The following is a 13,856-nucleotide window of genomic DNA, read 5'->3' as shown; positions in this document are numbered from 1 at the left end:
CAAATTAAGGAAGTCCACGCAGATTACCGAAAACATCAAATACTAACCTTTGCAGCATTGGCAATTTACAGCTTCCCTGCCAGTCAAAGAATGAGAATTAGTATATAAGCAAAATAATGGATCACAGTGGAGGTGATAAAGAGCACAAGATGTAAAAAGGAAATATAAAATATTAACATGCAATGTCCCTTACCATAATGCAAAAGCTCATCAAGAAGTTCTGAAATATTGCACAGTTTAGACAGACAGTAGGTCTGGTACAAGAGCTTATCAAAGTAATGATGAACCAACATAAAATGCTAGCAGAAACACACAATAATGTAGGACTAGATTTGACAAACCAAACTAGACCCAATACTGCAGGAACTTATAAACTAAAGAACAACCATAATTACCCAAATAAATCAAGCACAGTATGGTAGTAAAAATTGAGATAACAGAATATGACACTTGCAATCGATTTCAACAACTCAGAAATTCTGAAACAGAATAACAGCCAAGGGTTTAGGGGCTGAACTCATCAACTAACAAGCATAAACAGTGAAGTATATGATCAGCAACCAGTAACAACACACAGTACCAAGAGAATCAGAATTCTGGGAGGAAACAGAATCGGCCAGAATAGGAGACTTTCCAGATTTCACAATCGGCTGGTCTGATTATGCTCAGATTAGTATTGAGCCTCCTTCTAGATGAGACTATCACTCGATCCAAAATTCAAGGCCATCAAATGGCTGCAACTCTCAGAACAGAGAAGGGCGACAGGATGGAAATCTGAAATTCCAAACTCAGAATTTGGAAAAAAAACCAACAGATCTCTTACCTGAATCGAAGGGCCTTGTAGATAAACTTGAGAATAAGAAGAAGAAAAAGAACACTTGAAGAGGCCTCTTGGACTTCACGCCGCAAAGAATCAATTGGATCAAACACCAATTCCTTCAGCCTTGATCAAACACAAGACAACTCTTCAAGAAGAAGACAATAGCAACAGCCATTAATTTTTTTATCAAAATCATTCTAGGCTTTTAGGAGCCTCATCTTCTTTATTTATAATGTTAATGGGGGGAGGGAACTAAAAAATAGAAGGTTCCTCAAAAAGGAAACCAAATATTCTCCTAACACAATAGTTACTAAAAACTGAAATTAGAAACTAGTTGAAAAAGGAAACTAACTACTAATGACTTGATTCAATTAATAACTTGACTCCTAAGGAAACTAATACAAATCAAATCAAGCCCAACTAAAAAGGAAACTAATGAAAATGAAAACTAACTAGTAATCCCGTACTCAATCTTAGAGCCCCCTTTTAGACCCATAAAAATGGTCTATTACACTCAAAACACATGGGATCAAAGGCCTAACATGTATGGAACCCAACCTTAGGCTTATTCCTAATAAAACAAACCTATCTTGGTAATTAATCTGCATCACACAAGTTCCCAGATAATATTTTCCACAAGAAAATTCCCTAACCGAGAAAGATATTTGACCGAAGGGCAAATTCATCAATCAAGGACAAGTAGCATATGACAATACCCACTCATGACCATTGCTGACAAATTGAGTTTAGGGAGTAATTCAAGGGGGAAGTTATCTATAAAAGGGGGGAGGGGGGAGGAAAATAATTCAGGTCAATTTGTTTTCCAATTTGAAAATGTGTTCAATTTTTCTGGTTACAAGCAAACCAAGCAAAAAACAGATTCAAAAAAACTGGACTAAAAATTTAATCCCTTAAAAATTATCGAAATTTTGTAAAGATTCCAAACTTTCAGGCTGATTTATTCATTTCCAAAAAGGACCAAATGTTGTCCCAATTTTTTTGGGCTGAACTATTCACAAATACTAAAAAATTCTTGAATTTTTCAAATTGACTCGGATTCGGCCCAAAATTTCACCGGATTATTGATGCAACCTAGGAATTTGAAACCCTAATTAGGTTGCCAGGCCCACCCAAAACTAAAAAAAAAAAATCCCAGACAAGCAAACTGGGGGCAATTCTGTAACTTTCAGAACACCTCCAGACTTTCTTGAGATTGAAATTTTATCACAGGTTGATTTTGGAAAACAGTTGAATTGGAGAGGCTACTTGTAATTATAAACAGTAGTATACCAGAAGAAGCATGATAGGCGTTTTTCCTGGTAAATAAAAATGAAGTTGCAGATATTCAAACCCAGCCTCCTTGTGATTGATCTTGCTCATTCAATATAAATCAAAACTAGTTGAAACCTTGAGGAAAGCTTCATCATTGGAAAAACAAGAACCATGGAATACAGTTAGAGTTAATAAGGGCTCTTAGCCACATGCCTGTTATGTTGTAATGTGTTTTTACCTTTTACTTTTACCTTTTTACCTCACTTGTCTATGCTATATTGGCATGGGGGGCATAGATGTAATTTCCTTTTCATTATTGGAGAAGTGAATGAATATAGGGAGGAGGAGTCTATCCCCTCCCAACAAGTTCCACCGATATTTCCTTCTCTTCTTCTTCTCCCATCTTCTCCCTTGCTTCCTTTTAACTCTTAAATTCCAAGTAATACATGCTGCTCAGACAAAGAAAGATAATGGAAAGCTTCCCGAAATGAGTACTAAATACTATTCGGGAGATCTCCAAATCTTTGGTATAACTAATTGAAATCCTGAGCATCAGCATGTAGGTTCCAGATCCAAGAGGTAGTCTCAGGGCCCCTACAGCTATTGTTCTTGAGGTATGACCCGGTCTAACCTGTACCACGAAGGAAGTTTTTACGGGATCCCTATCCACCAAAAATTTTCACTTCTGGTTATGGCCAACAAATAATCATTGAGACCTCTTTCTGGACAACCCATACAAGGGAGCGCCAAAAGTCAAATAATTAGTGAACCACTGGGAGATATTTAGAATCGGTTCATTTCTTTCCTATTTCCTCCCCCTATCTATTTCTTTAGTTATTCACTAGAGAAATGATATGAATGTCAATCCGGGGCAAGTGTTCAGATCTATTATGACAGCATGAGGCACTCAACAGAACCATTTAATCTTGTAAAACCCTTTCCCAGCTTTGACTCAACGCAAAAACAATTTTTAGCAACCTAGTTTACTCATACCTCAATGTATTAAATGTATGCGTAGATTGAGCTACTTCCTATTTACAGGAAGCATATTACTATATACTTAAATTCAAAAATTTTTGAATTACATTACTTTATTCTAAATTCTATTCCAAATCACAGGAGCAATCATTTTTCATTAATGATCCTCACCATTAGGCTGCTCAAATACAACTAAATCCAACCCCAAACATCAACCATAAAAATTATTTAAAAAACCCTGAACCGACCCAGGCAGAACTAAAGCAATCATATTTTATCTTCTCTTCAGATCTCACAACTCCGCAAGCTTTCGGCCCAAAACATAGCAGCCAATCCCCCTCAGCAAGGATGCTAACACCCAAAATTACAGTAAATACAGAATTGAAAAAGAGAGTTCTAATGACTCTTATCAGTTCCCAAACCAATGTAGAAAATAAAGCAACACCAGAGTGGATATTAAACAACAGGTTCAGTATCAACTGCAAACTCCTGAGTCCTGAGTAGAGAATCAGAGCTGCAGACCTGATTTGATAAACTCAGCAGCAAAAAAGAGATATCATAGAACCTGCTATCAAGTAGCAGAAGAAGGAATCCAGTTAACCATGACCCAGAGATCAGTTACCCACGAACTGAATGTGAAGGCTGCTCATCAACCACTCACCCAACAAAACCCTTCTCTCTCTCTACGACAGAAACCAAAACCAAAACCAAACCATTCCATTTATCGATCGTACAGTTACAATATTTATAGACTAAACTCAATGTAGATATATAAACTTCCCCAACTAACCGAGTAACCTTACCCAAGAAACTGTAAACTTGGAAATTCCTAATCAATGTACCTTCTTACCAACAGCTAAGACTCAAAGCTAACATCAACTTCAGCCCAGGCACAAAGTAATGTAAGGAAGATTACAGATGTAATCAACCCCAAAAAAATCACTGATAACCTCCAATAATCACAAACTCAGATTCGGATGTTACAGTACTCAAAATAACACAGAAATTTGGGAATTTAGGGTTAAGGGAGAAAATTTTGTAACTCACTGACCAAGGCCCAGATAGGGCTGTGATGCAGGTTGAAGGTAGGGTGTATGGGGGCTAATAAACCCTAAAACAGTAGCTCAGTTGGACCTCAGGTTGTAGAGATATAACCCCTTCTTGAATTTAGGTCAAATTAGGGCTGATTTGGGAGATTTTTTTATCTCTCACAAACCAGACCAAGGACCAAGCCCAAAAGCTGAGCGAGTGCTCCTCTTTGGGTGCTGAACAACCTCCCAAAAGCTTGGGTCAAGTAGATCTCAGGGATGGTATCAACAGGGGATTGACAAAAGCCCAGAAAACCCTGATAATCTGGGATCGATTGGGGAGAACTCATGACTTATGATCAGCAACAGTTGATGATTTGTAAGCAGCTTCTGAGGTTCTCGAACAGTAGTACTATCACTGAGAATTAGTCGAAAAATTAGGTAAGAACAGTAGGATTGATGGATAGATGTGTGTGGGGGTAGGCCATCTCAGCCTTGGGCCTCTCACCCGCAGCTATCTTAGCTGTTAAAACTGGTCTCTCAGACAAACACTTGCAAGCAAACAGCATAATACTTTGTTAATTCCATTGTGAATTTTTACAACTGAGGGCCTATTTATAGCTTGGCCTAAGCTTCACAAAATATAAAGTATAAGAATGGGAAACCAGAGAAGAAATAAGAAGTACTAAAAAAGGAAATTAATCAAAAGGAAACTAATCACTCAGGAAACAAATACTTCTATCATAAGCCAACTTTTGCTAAGACAAATAAAATAGAAGCTAAAGATATCTTCTAGAAGATGCCAACTAACAAGACAAAAAGACAGCTGGTTGCTGAATTCAATAGAAGAGATTTCAGCTCTCCAAGAAACCTAATCCAGCTGGCTCGATTGGGCTGCTGAACCAAATCTGAACCAGGTTTTAAAGCTCGTTCTGCTGCATCTTCTTCCTTCGATACTTGATGCCATACATGGGATTATCTATATCAGAAAGGGCCCATTACATGGTACCCCCAATAAGAACACTAACGCATATACTAACTACATCAATTATTCACAGATTTGCAACAAAAACGTCTATACTCAAGACATCTAAATGTCCAAGATAACACCAAATGACCATAAATCCATAACTAAAAGGAGGTAGGTTATATTAATCTCTGCCACCCCATGGTGCCCCATCCAGCTGTGTCCACCAAATCACTCTAAGATCGAAGGCTTCTTCATGTAAAAAAATCCACTTGGGGCTGCTGAAATTTCTCTCAAAAGAACTTTGTGGATTGTGTTTAGATTTAGGCCATCAAGAGCATTGCAAAAAAGCTGACCAAGTTCTATAGTCGTTGTATTTGGATTTGGGATTTATTAGTAGTGTCATAGTTTGTAATGGTCTTTAAACCTTATTTTACGTGTCTATGGGCTCAAGTATCAATAAGGCTTTAGAGTTTTGGGAATTGAACAACTCATTAAAAAACAAAAAACAAAAAGAACAACCCAGTGCACGAGGCTCCTGCTACTGCAAGGTCTGGGAGGGGCAAGTGTATACGCAGCCTTACCCCCTGCTTCGCAGAAGAGGTTGTTTCCAAATTGAACAACTCATTAGGTCCAATATATGTAGGTTTAATGATCCATATGAATTTTAGGGCTTTTTAGGAGACCATTTTGTTCCTAAAAGAATCATTATTAGTTATTTAGGAAAGATTTAAGGTAGGATATGGAAAATTCTGGATTAGGGAATCAGCCATACTTATTTCACTCCTTTTCTTTGCAATGGAAGGGAATTGGGTCCGAGTTTTTTAGAAGGAACCTAGGCGTCTAGGGTTTGTTTACGTAATCCCCTTCTTGGCTGTAATCAAGATTTCCCCATGTGTGGTTATGTTTTCCTATCTCTTATTGTTTTCTTTGTATATTAATGCAGCCATTGTAATTGCTGTTAGGGTTTAACTTCCACCATTCTTGAGACTCTTCCTACCACTTTCTTCTCCCAATTGTAGCTTTATCTGAATCTTTTTTGGTTCTCTATTTGTCAATTACTTTCCACGGTTGGGTTTTGCAGTAAGAGGTTCAGGTCTGATACCAATTGACACTGGACAGACTATGTTTCCAAGATCAAAGGCTGAACTGTGAGTAATAATGGCAGGAATAGGACCATAACTGATTAGGATTTAGGAGAATAGAGAAATTAGAGCAAGTTCAAGGACAGCTGTCGCATAGCTATGTTGCTACAACAGCCCACTTCCCAGGAACACTTCGCTTCACTATCTGGGTCTAATACACAGCCTAAGGTGGCTTTACCCATTCCAATGATCGTTCTTCTTCTAAGCAGGTGCCTATCAAGTGTGAATACTGTAGTAAGGAACATCATACCAAGGAAATCTGTTGGAAACTTCAAGGCTGACCTCTTCCTCCACCTCACATGGCCTTGCTCGTGGTAAGTCCTTTCAGGCGAATCAGGCTGAGGCATCATATACCCTTGAGCTGTTAACTGAGACTAGGATCTTGAAGCCAATGTTCGCCTCTCTAGTAAAAATGGTGATCATGTGGATAAGCGACAGTATCAGTGGTTAGTTAGGAAGTTGATCTATCTATCCCACACCGGTCCAGACATTGACTTTGTTGCCAGTCTGGCTAGTCAGTATATGCATGATCCTCATTCCACACATATATAAGTAGTGCATTGTATCCTACGTTATTTGAAACATGCACCGGGAAAAGGGATCTTTTCTCTTCCCGTGTTCACCTGCAGGTTGAGGCCTTTACAGATTCCGATTGGACAGCTGAGGATCGGAGATCTACGACTGGCTATAGTACATTTATGGGTGGCAATCTGGGCACTTGGAAGAGTAAGAAGGTTATTGTTGCTCGGCCTAGTGCTGAAGCTGAATTTTGAGCCATGTCTTTTGGCATTTGCGAGATATGGCTCCAAAGCCTATTGAAAGATCTTGAACTCTATATTCCCTTACCAATGATGGTGTACTGCGATGGTAAGTCAGCCATTAGCATTGCGTACAATCCAATTCAGCATGATCATACAAAGCATGTAGAAATTGATTGTCCTTTTATTAAAGAAAAGTTGAAACAAGGGTTGATCTGCATTCCTTTTATCAAGTCTGGAGATCAGTTAGTTGGAAATTTTACCAAAGGGTTAAGCAGTAAGTCGTTTCATCCAATTAGGTGCAAGTAACGCATTTGTGATATTTATGCACCAACTTGAGGAGGAGTGTTGTAAATATGGTGTAATATGAGTATAAGGGTAAATCTGTCCTATGAGGAGTATAAGGGTAAATCTGTCCTATGAGGCCATTCTTGCACTTGTACCTTATTTCACTTATTAAAGTAGGGCTGTCAGTCTAGACAGTGAATCATTCTTCTCAATCGAACATGAAAAATAAGAAGTCATAATCCTGTAATTCTGGATGGATATATCAATATAAAAACAACAAGAAGTTCCAGGTATATAATAGACAAAGAAAATTTACAGGATGGAACATTTGATAATTAAGTCATAAAATCATGAATTGAATTTTAGAAAAGACACCAATTTCGGCACAGAAGGATCATGACATACCCGACTGGTAGATCTTTGTTACAGTACCCACACTGGTGGTTCTCAGGAACTTCACATTTCGATAGAAGGTATGAAAGTCCCCTCTTTTTGGAGGCCTTCATCACTCTGCCACCTTCATCAGAAAGCTTTTCTGGACTCTTCTTATTGGCCTTGCAAACTAGTTTTCTTTCTTCAAAAGCCCTCAAGAGATTCAAAGGAACATGAGACTCATCTAGCCAATATTTCTTCCTTTCACTAGAGGATATTTCAAGCATGGTTCCATGTCTGATCACAGTTTCAGGAATAGTTTTTCTCTTGCCAAAATCTAAAAGATATTTCACCTGTGATCCTTCCACACACTTCCTGCGTATAGTCACCTTCTTGAATGACCTCATTAATTTTCTATATTCCTTGGACAACTGAGAAAGAATTTGATTGTTCTCAAGCTCATCCCATTTAATATGCGAGTCAAGCTCTCTAACCTGATAAGATAGGAAAAGTAAAAGGATCAAGAACACAAAATGTGCCAAGCACAGCCATAACACTTACAAAGATAATTTGTGATAATGAAGTCCCACGATTACATACCAGCAAAGCAAGCTGTGGGACACTTGTCGACATCTCGAGAGCAGCCCGCCAAGCAATATATCTACTTCGCTTAGCTAACTCTGAACCATCAGCATAATATATTCCCGGTATCTTCTTACAGCCAGCTGCAAAATTTTCAACTCGTAAAAAATCAGAATTACAATTTATGTTTTTTAACAGATTGAAATTCCACTACTTAACATCAAATTGAAAAACAAATGCCAGACCTTGTCGGCCTCCCTTGGAAGCCAAGGAACGAGGCAAGACCTTCCAACTGAAAGCTTGGCGTGAAAGCTTTCCTCCCCTCCACCAGAAATCCGACTTGGCAGCAGCAATGGAATAAGAGTTGGAATCAGCATCCAAAATTCTGGCTCGTTTTCTGCTGATCCCTTGCTTCAAGGACACATTAACTGAAGTTGCCAAAACATGTGAAGCTGAACCCATTGTCGCAACAGAATCCACCTGTTTTGACCACTCCACTGAAAGTGCAATCCGTCGTAAATTTGACTCCAACTGTAGAATTGAGTTAAAGTACATTAACCACACAAAGTAGCAAAAGGAAAAAATGAACATCCACTTATAGAAAATAAGAGAGGCTACAATTATAAATTCAGCATAAACTCCTTACAGTGAGCAGCAGATGTTTCAGTGATGCAACATTGCATGCTTTAAGAACACTTTTACGCCACAGCTTAATATGATGCGGACTCTGCCATGGACCTGATAGAAGCCCACGCAAGCGTTCTTCAATGGAGAGAATTTGACATATGAGATCAATTAGATGGCTTTTCCTGTTTCTCTTAGAACAAAGACCGACTGCCTCAGTTTTATGACTTTCAGGAGCATTCATGTTAAATAAGCAATCCCCACCTTCAGAGGAATTTTTGCAAGAGAAGCACCACCCACATTTTTCTTTCAGTCCATTTATATATAACCGCACAATATTTGACCAACAAAATTTTAATGACTTCTTAGAAATGATCTTCAACTGTGCAGAAATTATTTCCTCGGCAGATCCTTTAGGGTCATCATTTATATTGTTTGCTGGTTTACACATTAGCTCTTCAGCAACAGACGCTGCTATCTGAGCAAAACTGTAATAGTTAACATAACAACCAGGTTCATACCCCATTTGAGCTACCATCCCTTCTTTTTGATTAATTAGGGATGATGTACATCCATGGCCTGTAGATTCCAAATTGGTCTCTTGTTTAATATGGTCAACATGTTGCAATGCAAGTGTTCCAAGAGCAAAGTGGAGCTTTTCTGGGATTTCAAATCCAACTGGAGTTGAAACAGATTTATCTGAGCAATCTACTTCAGGTTTATCAGACACCTGAATGCCTGCAGCAGCTTGTGAAATATCTGCAGAGCCCTCGGAGCTTGCAAATGGATTTGCCATCTTTATAAACTGGTTCATGGTTACTGAATCAACCCGGCTAACAGACTCCGAAATGAGCTGACCAAAGCCTTCAGTAGTAATGCCATTTCCATTTGGCTCCCTTTCATCAATACCCTCTTTCTTAACTTCTTCGATATCTGAAACACACATAGTTGAGGACAAATGGAGAGCCGAGACTTTAGCCTCCTCCATATCCACATCTGTACATACAGCAAGAGTTTGCAAGTCTGAGTGATCTTTAATTCCACTTAAAACAAAAGGAATGTCCCAATGCATGGAAATTGCTCTTATTATTTCACTATAAAGACTTTCTGATGACTTAAGGACTTCAATAACGGCACCCAAATCATTCCTGTGGTAGTAATAGTATGAACAGTCCATGTCACATGAATCAGACCTGCAAATTAAGCAATATACATTCCAGTCAAAACACATACAAATGGATTTTTAGATTCCAAAATGAAATCATTATAAGAATTACAAACATAAGAAAAGAAAAAAAGAATATTGAATATATTCTGAAAATAGAAAATGTTGGAACTCTTCTTGAGACAATGCACTGCCGACAAAATCACTATATTTTGGGAAGTCTGTAAGGCAAATAATTAACAAGAAATAAATGATTTCTTTAAACATTAAAAATTCACAAGGCACTAATGAGATATTAATACCAAAGACTGATGTAGGACCTGGAAGCAGCTATCACGATTGCCCTAATGAATATCCAAACACTAACAACCTGTTCAGACACACTTATCTGTTGACTATATTACTTAAACAGGTACAACAGAAAAATTCTGTCAATCCCCTTTCTAGAAAATGCTATTTAGTTCCATCATTCTTTGCCACGTTTTTGCTTGCAAGAGAACCATGGAATCGTACTGTATGTAGGCTTTTCATGCAATGGTTGTAAATCAAGATGAGAAAAGATTCAAGGGCATCCATATTCGACATATTATCAGTGCTATTAAGAGAATCATCACAGATAGGCATCACCTCCAGAATACATACAGGGAATTTGGAACACATTTAGCACAAAAAGAAAGCTTTCTAAATAAATTCACTTCCAAAGGCTAAAGGCTCTTTGGTGAAGTATCAAATTTTAACCAGAGTTACAAAGGCAAGATGCAAACACAATGCATCAGAGCTATTAAGCATCTGAGCCTGAGTAACAAGGTAAGGCATGAATTTAACTACAGTGAGGTGCAATCATGGTTCAAGATTTCAGTAAAAAATGATTGAAAATTCACGTTTTTTTTTTTTCTTCTTCTTTTTTAATTTAGATGTGTCTAGCTGAAATGCGTGTCAACTCACTAGGCATGCAGTTTTTCTACCGAAATTCCGGCTTTTCAGACAAAATTCCAGTCATGTTTCAATATCTCAGTATCGTTTCATAGAAACAATACCAAAAAGGTATATACAAACCAAAAGTTGATCAAAGGTTAATTACAGAACTATCATTATTCTTGATATTTGGTTACACCTTTAGATGGGCCCATAATTGTGGTCAGTGATGAGTTTTAAACCTGCAAATTGCATGAAATAATTATAGAATTGCCACTGGGCATATATGTGACATATCATTGCTTTGGTGGGCCCGAGATCATATCAATTTGGAATTTGCAATTTTTTGGAAATTTGATACTTGCATCACATGGTGTTTGGAGATTATTTGTTTGTATTTTCTACAGCGCCAGGGAGATTGGAAATTATTTTAATGCTCTTGATTATGGGATTATTTGTGCTGCTCATCATTTCAGATGCTGCTTATTGGAAATTATTTTCCACGTGTAATGCTACACGTGAGGGGGAGATTGGAATTATTATCTACTCAATTGGAGTTCCTATCTGCTCAAGTCATCAACTCAAAATCATTATTATTTGTCTACTTTATTTACTCCTATCCTCAACAACAGTTTTATCTTTTTCGAAGATGGTTATGTTCGGCAATAGTGCAATCTACTTGGTCTCAGCAACCTGATGTTGTTACTTGGTCTCCAGCAATATGATGTTGTTACTTGGTTCCAGCAATATGATGTTGTTACTTGGTCAACTGGATGTTGTTACTTGGTCCGCAGCAACTTGATGTTGTTACTGGGTCCCCGGCAACCTAATGTTGCTACTTGGTTAGTAGTAACCTATACTGCCTACTACTTTCCTTACCTACTACTACATGCCTTCTCTTGAGAAGAGTGCTTTTGATGCAGCTGTTGGATGCTACGCTCTTATTACTTTTTATTTCACTCCTTTGTAGAGAGGACTACTCCTACTACTTCCTTTCTTGGGATTGTTGCTATGAAATTTTGTAGATTGTGGTTGGTGTTATCTACCGCCTATTTAATTTGTTGTTGATGATTCTACACGGCGGTTTTCTCTATTAATAATGTTGATAGTTGATGTACTTGAGTTGATATTGCTACTGGCTTTATGGTAGTTGATTGGAGTTCAATCTATGACTGAAGTCTACAATTGCTATTTAAGACTAGAGTTGCGTTTGATTTTCTATTCTTGTTGGTCAAAGTTGAAGCTTTTCTTTTGATATATGTATACTCCAACTTGAGGGGGAGTGTTAAGCGTGTTAAGATATGTGTCACAATAAAGGGGTTTGTCCATATCGTGGTTAGCTGTTGACTTTATCTTTGGTGTATTGTTTCCTACTTAGACTAGACTTAGGCTAGTACTTTGTTTCCTAAATTGGTTAGATTAGGATTTATGTTTCCTATTTTCACAAGGTTTTTAATTGTAAGTTTATTGGTTTTGATTATTATAAATACACAACGACGGGGACTGCCAAACATATCGGCTGCTCCTCTCCTTGCAGTCTCTCTTCTTCTTCTCCTCTCTCTCAATCTCTTTCTCTCTTCTCCTCTCTCAAGTTACTGGTTACAGATCTTGGGTTTGTAAAAATTATTACTATGCTAAAATTCTCTCAAGGTCAGATGATGGAATTCCAAAGAGGAGCACTTTGAAGTCCTACCATAGCAGTAACAGATTTTAACTAGCAAGCCAGTTTCCACATGGAAGAGTGCAAGTGTAACATTGTCAAAGAAGGTAACATAAATGTGGAGTTGTGAAAGCCTCCAAAGCATAGTCATCTGAATGTGATATGAATTCCGAAAAGTAGAATCAAGGAAGCAAAGATGTCTTAAAGAAACCACAGCTGTGTTCTCAGGTGATTGTTTCGTGTCTTTAGGAACGTTTTACAGGGTACTTCATTGTGGTTGCAAAGGTATTTTGGATGACAAGCAGCAAAACATTCAATTAATATACGAGTCTTGTACATTGCTTATGGAATCAATGCTGCAAAAAATAAATAAATACTTCATATTTCATAAAGTCCTCACCCACCCTCCCTCCCACCCCCCCCCCCAAAAAAAAAAGAGAAAAGACAAATAACAGAACTAACACAAAAAGTAAAGTCCTGACATTCTAGGATATAGAATTACAAGTCATTTATCTCCAATAAGGAAATAAAAAGCATCATCCGGCCATGTACTACGTTCAATAAATAGAATGAATAACAACCAGCAGCAACAACAAAACAAAGAAAACGAGGGTAGAAAAATAGATGTTTGAAACTCTTTAACTGGATGCAGATAGCAGACTTACACCAGCAGGTAGCCACAGCTGCCAAAATATACCCGTCCATAAGAATCAACTCCCAGAAGTTCCGCTCCACGGAGAGATCTTGGTGACTTCCTCTGGAGGTCACGTTTGCCTACCACACACTCAGGGCAGTACCACTCACCCTCCGGCAGAAGATCCTTTGCAATTCCTACACATCTTGAATGATAAGCAGCAGGGCAACCATCACAGCATATTAAGCTCCCATCCATCTTACAGAGACAACATTCATCACTATTCCAGTCATTGGTGTCATCAACCATCTCCTGAGTCAAGCAAGAACCACCTGAATCATCCACTGGGTCCTTCCTTTTCTTGTAAACCTCAAAACTTGCATTCCTGTCGATATCCATATCAAGCTGAGATAACAGAGTTCTTCTATTGAGCTCCAACCTTATGGTTTCCGCCTCTATGACATCATCACATAAACACCTAAGTACCTCAATCTTTACAGCTGCAGGCTGTTTATAGTAGTCACCATCTAAGAGCTTCAATTGACAAAGATCAAAACCAGGCTTTAATCCTGAACCATGAATCAGTAGGTACTCAACCAGAAAAACAGGCCATGTAATTAGGTCCAGTAATCCCCAGTTAAGATCCCT

The 13,856-nt window shown here is 38.1% G+C and overlaps 1 protein-coding gene across 5 annotated transcripts in view; it reads right to left on the bottom strand.

Moving 5' to 3' along the window:
- LOC122089966 (DDT domain-containing protein PTM-like) overlaps nucleotides 1-13,856 on the bottom strand; it is a 28,630-nt gene that overhangs the window by 12,770 nt on the left and 2,004 nt on the right. For all 5 annotated transcript variants that reach the window (XR_006143377.1, XR_006143376.1, XR_006143378.1 and 2 more), the window contains 6 exons: nucleotides 13,240-13,854; nucleotides 8,857-10,027; nucleotides 8,456-8,741; nucleotides 8,229-8,353; nucleotides 7,662-8,122; nucleotides 48-76 (listed from right to left, as the gene is read on the bottom strand). Coding sequence is in view for 2 of the 5 variants with exons in the window: in XM_042659750.1 (XP_042515684.1) it covers nucleotides 48-76; nucleotides 7,662-8,122; nucleotides 8,229-8,353; nucleotides 8,456-8,741; nucleotides 8,857-10,027; nucleotides 13,240-13,854 (2,687 nt within the window). In the remaining 3 variants the exon portion in view is untranslated. The remainder of the gene's footprint in view (nucleotides 1-47; nucleotides 77-7,661; nucleotides 8,123-8,228; nucleotides 8,354-8,455; nucleotides 8,742-8,856; nucleotides 10,028-13,239; nucleotides 13,855-13,856) is intronic.

This window comes from Macadamia integrifolia, chromosome 9, assembly GCF_013358625.1.
Source record: "Macadamia integrifolia cultivar HAES 741 chromosome 9, SCU_Mint_v3, whole genome shotgun sequence".
Classification (NCBI taxonomy): domain Eukaryota; kingdom Viridiplantae; phylum Streptophyta; class Magnoliopsida; order Proteales; family Proteaceae; genus Macadamia; species Macadamia integrifolia.
Note: the sequence above shows the minus strand (reverse complement) of the source record. Positions and strands in the feature narration are given on the sequence as shown.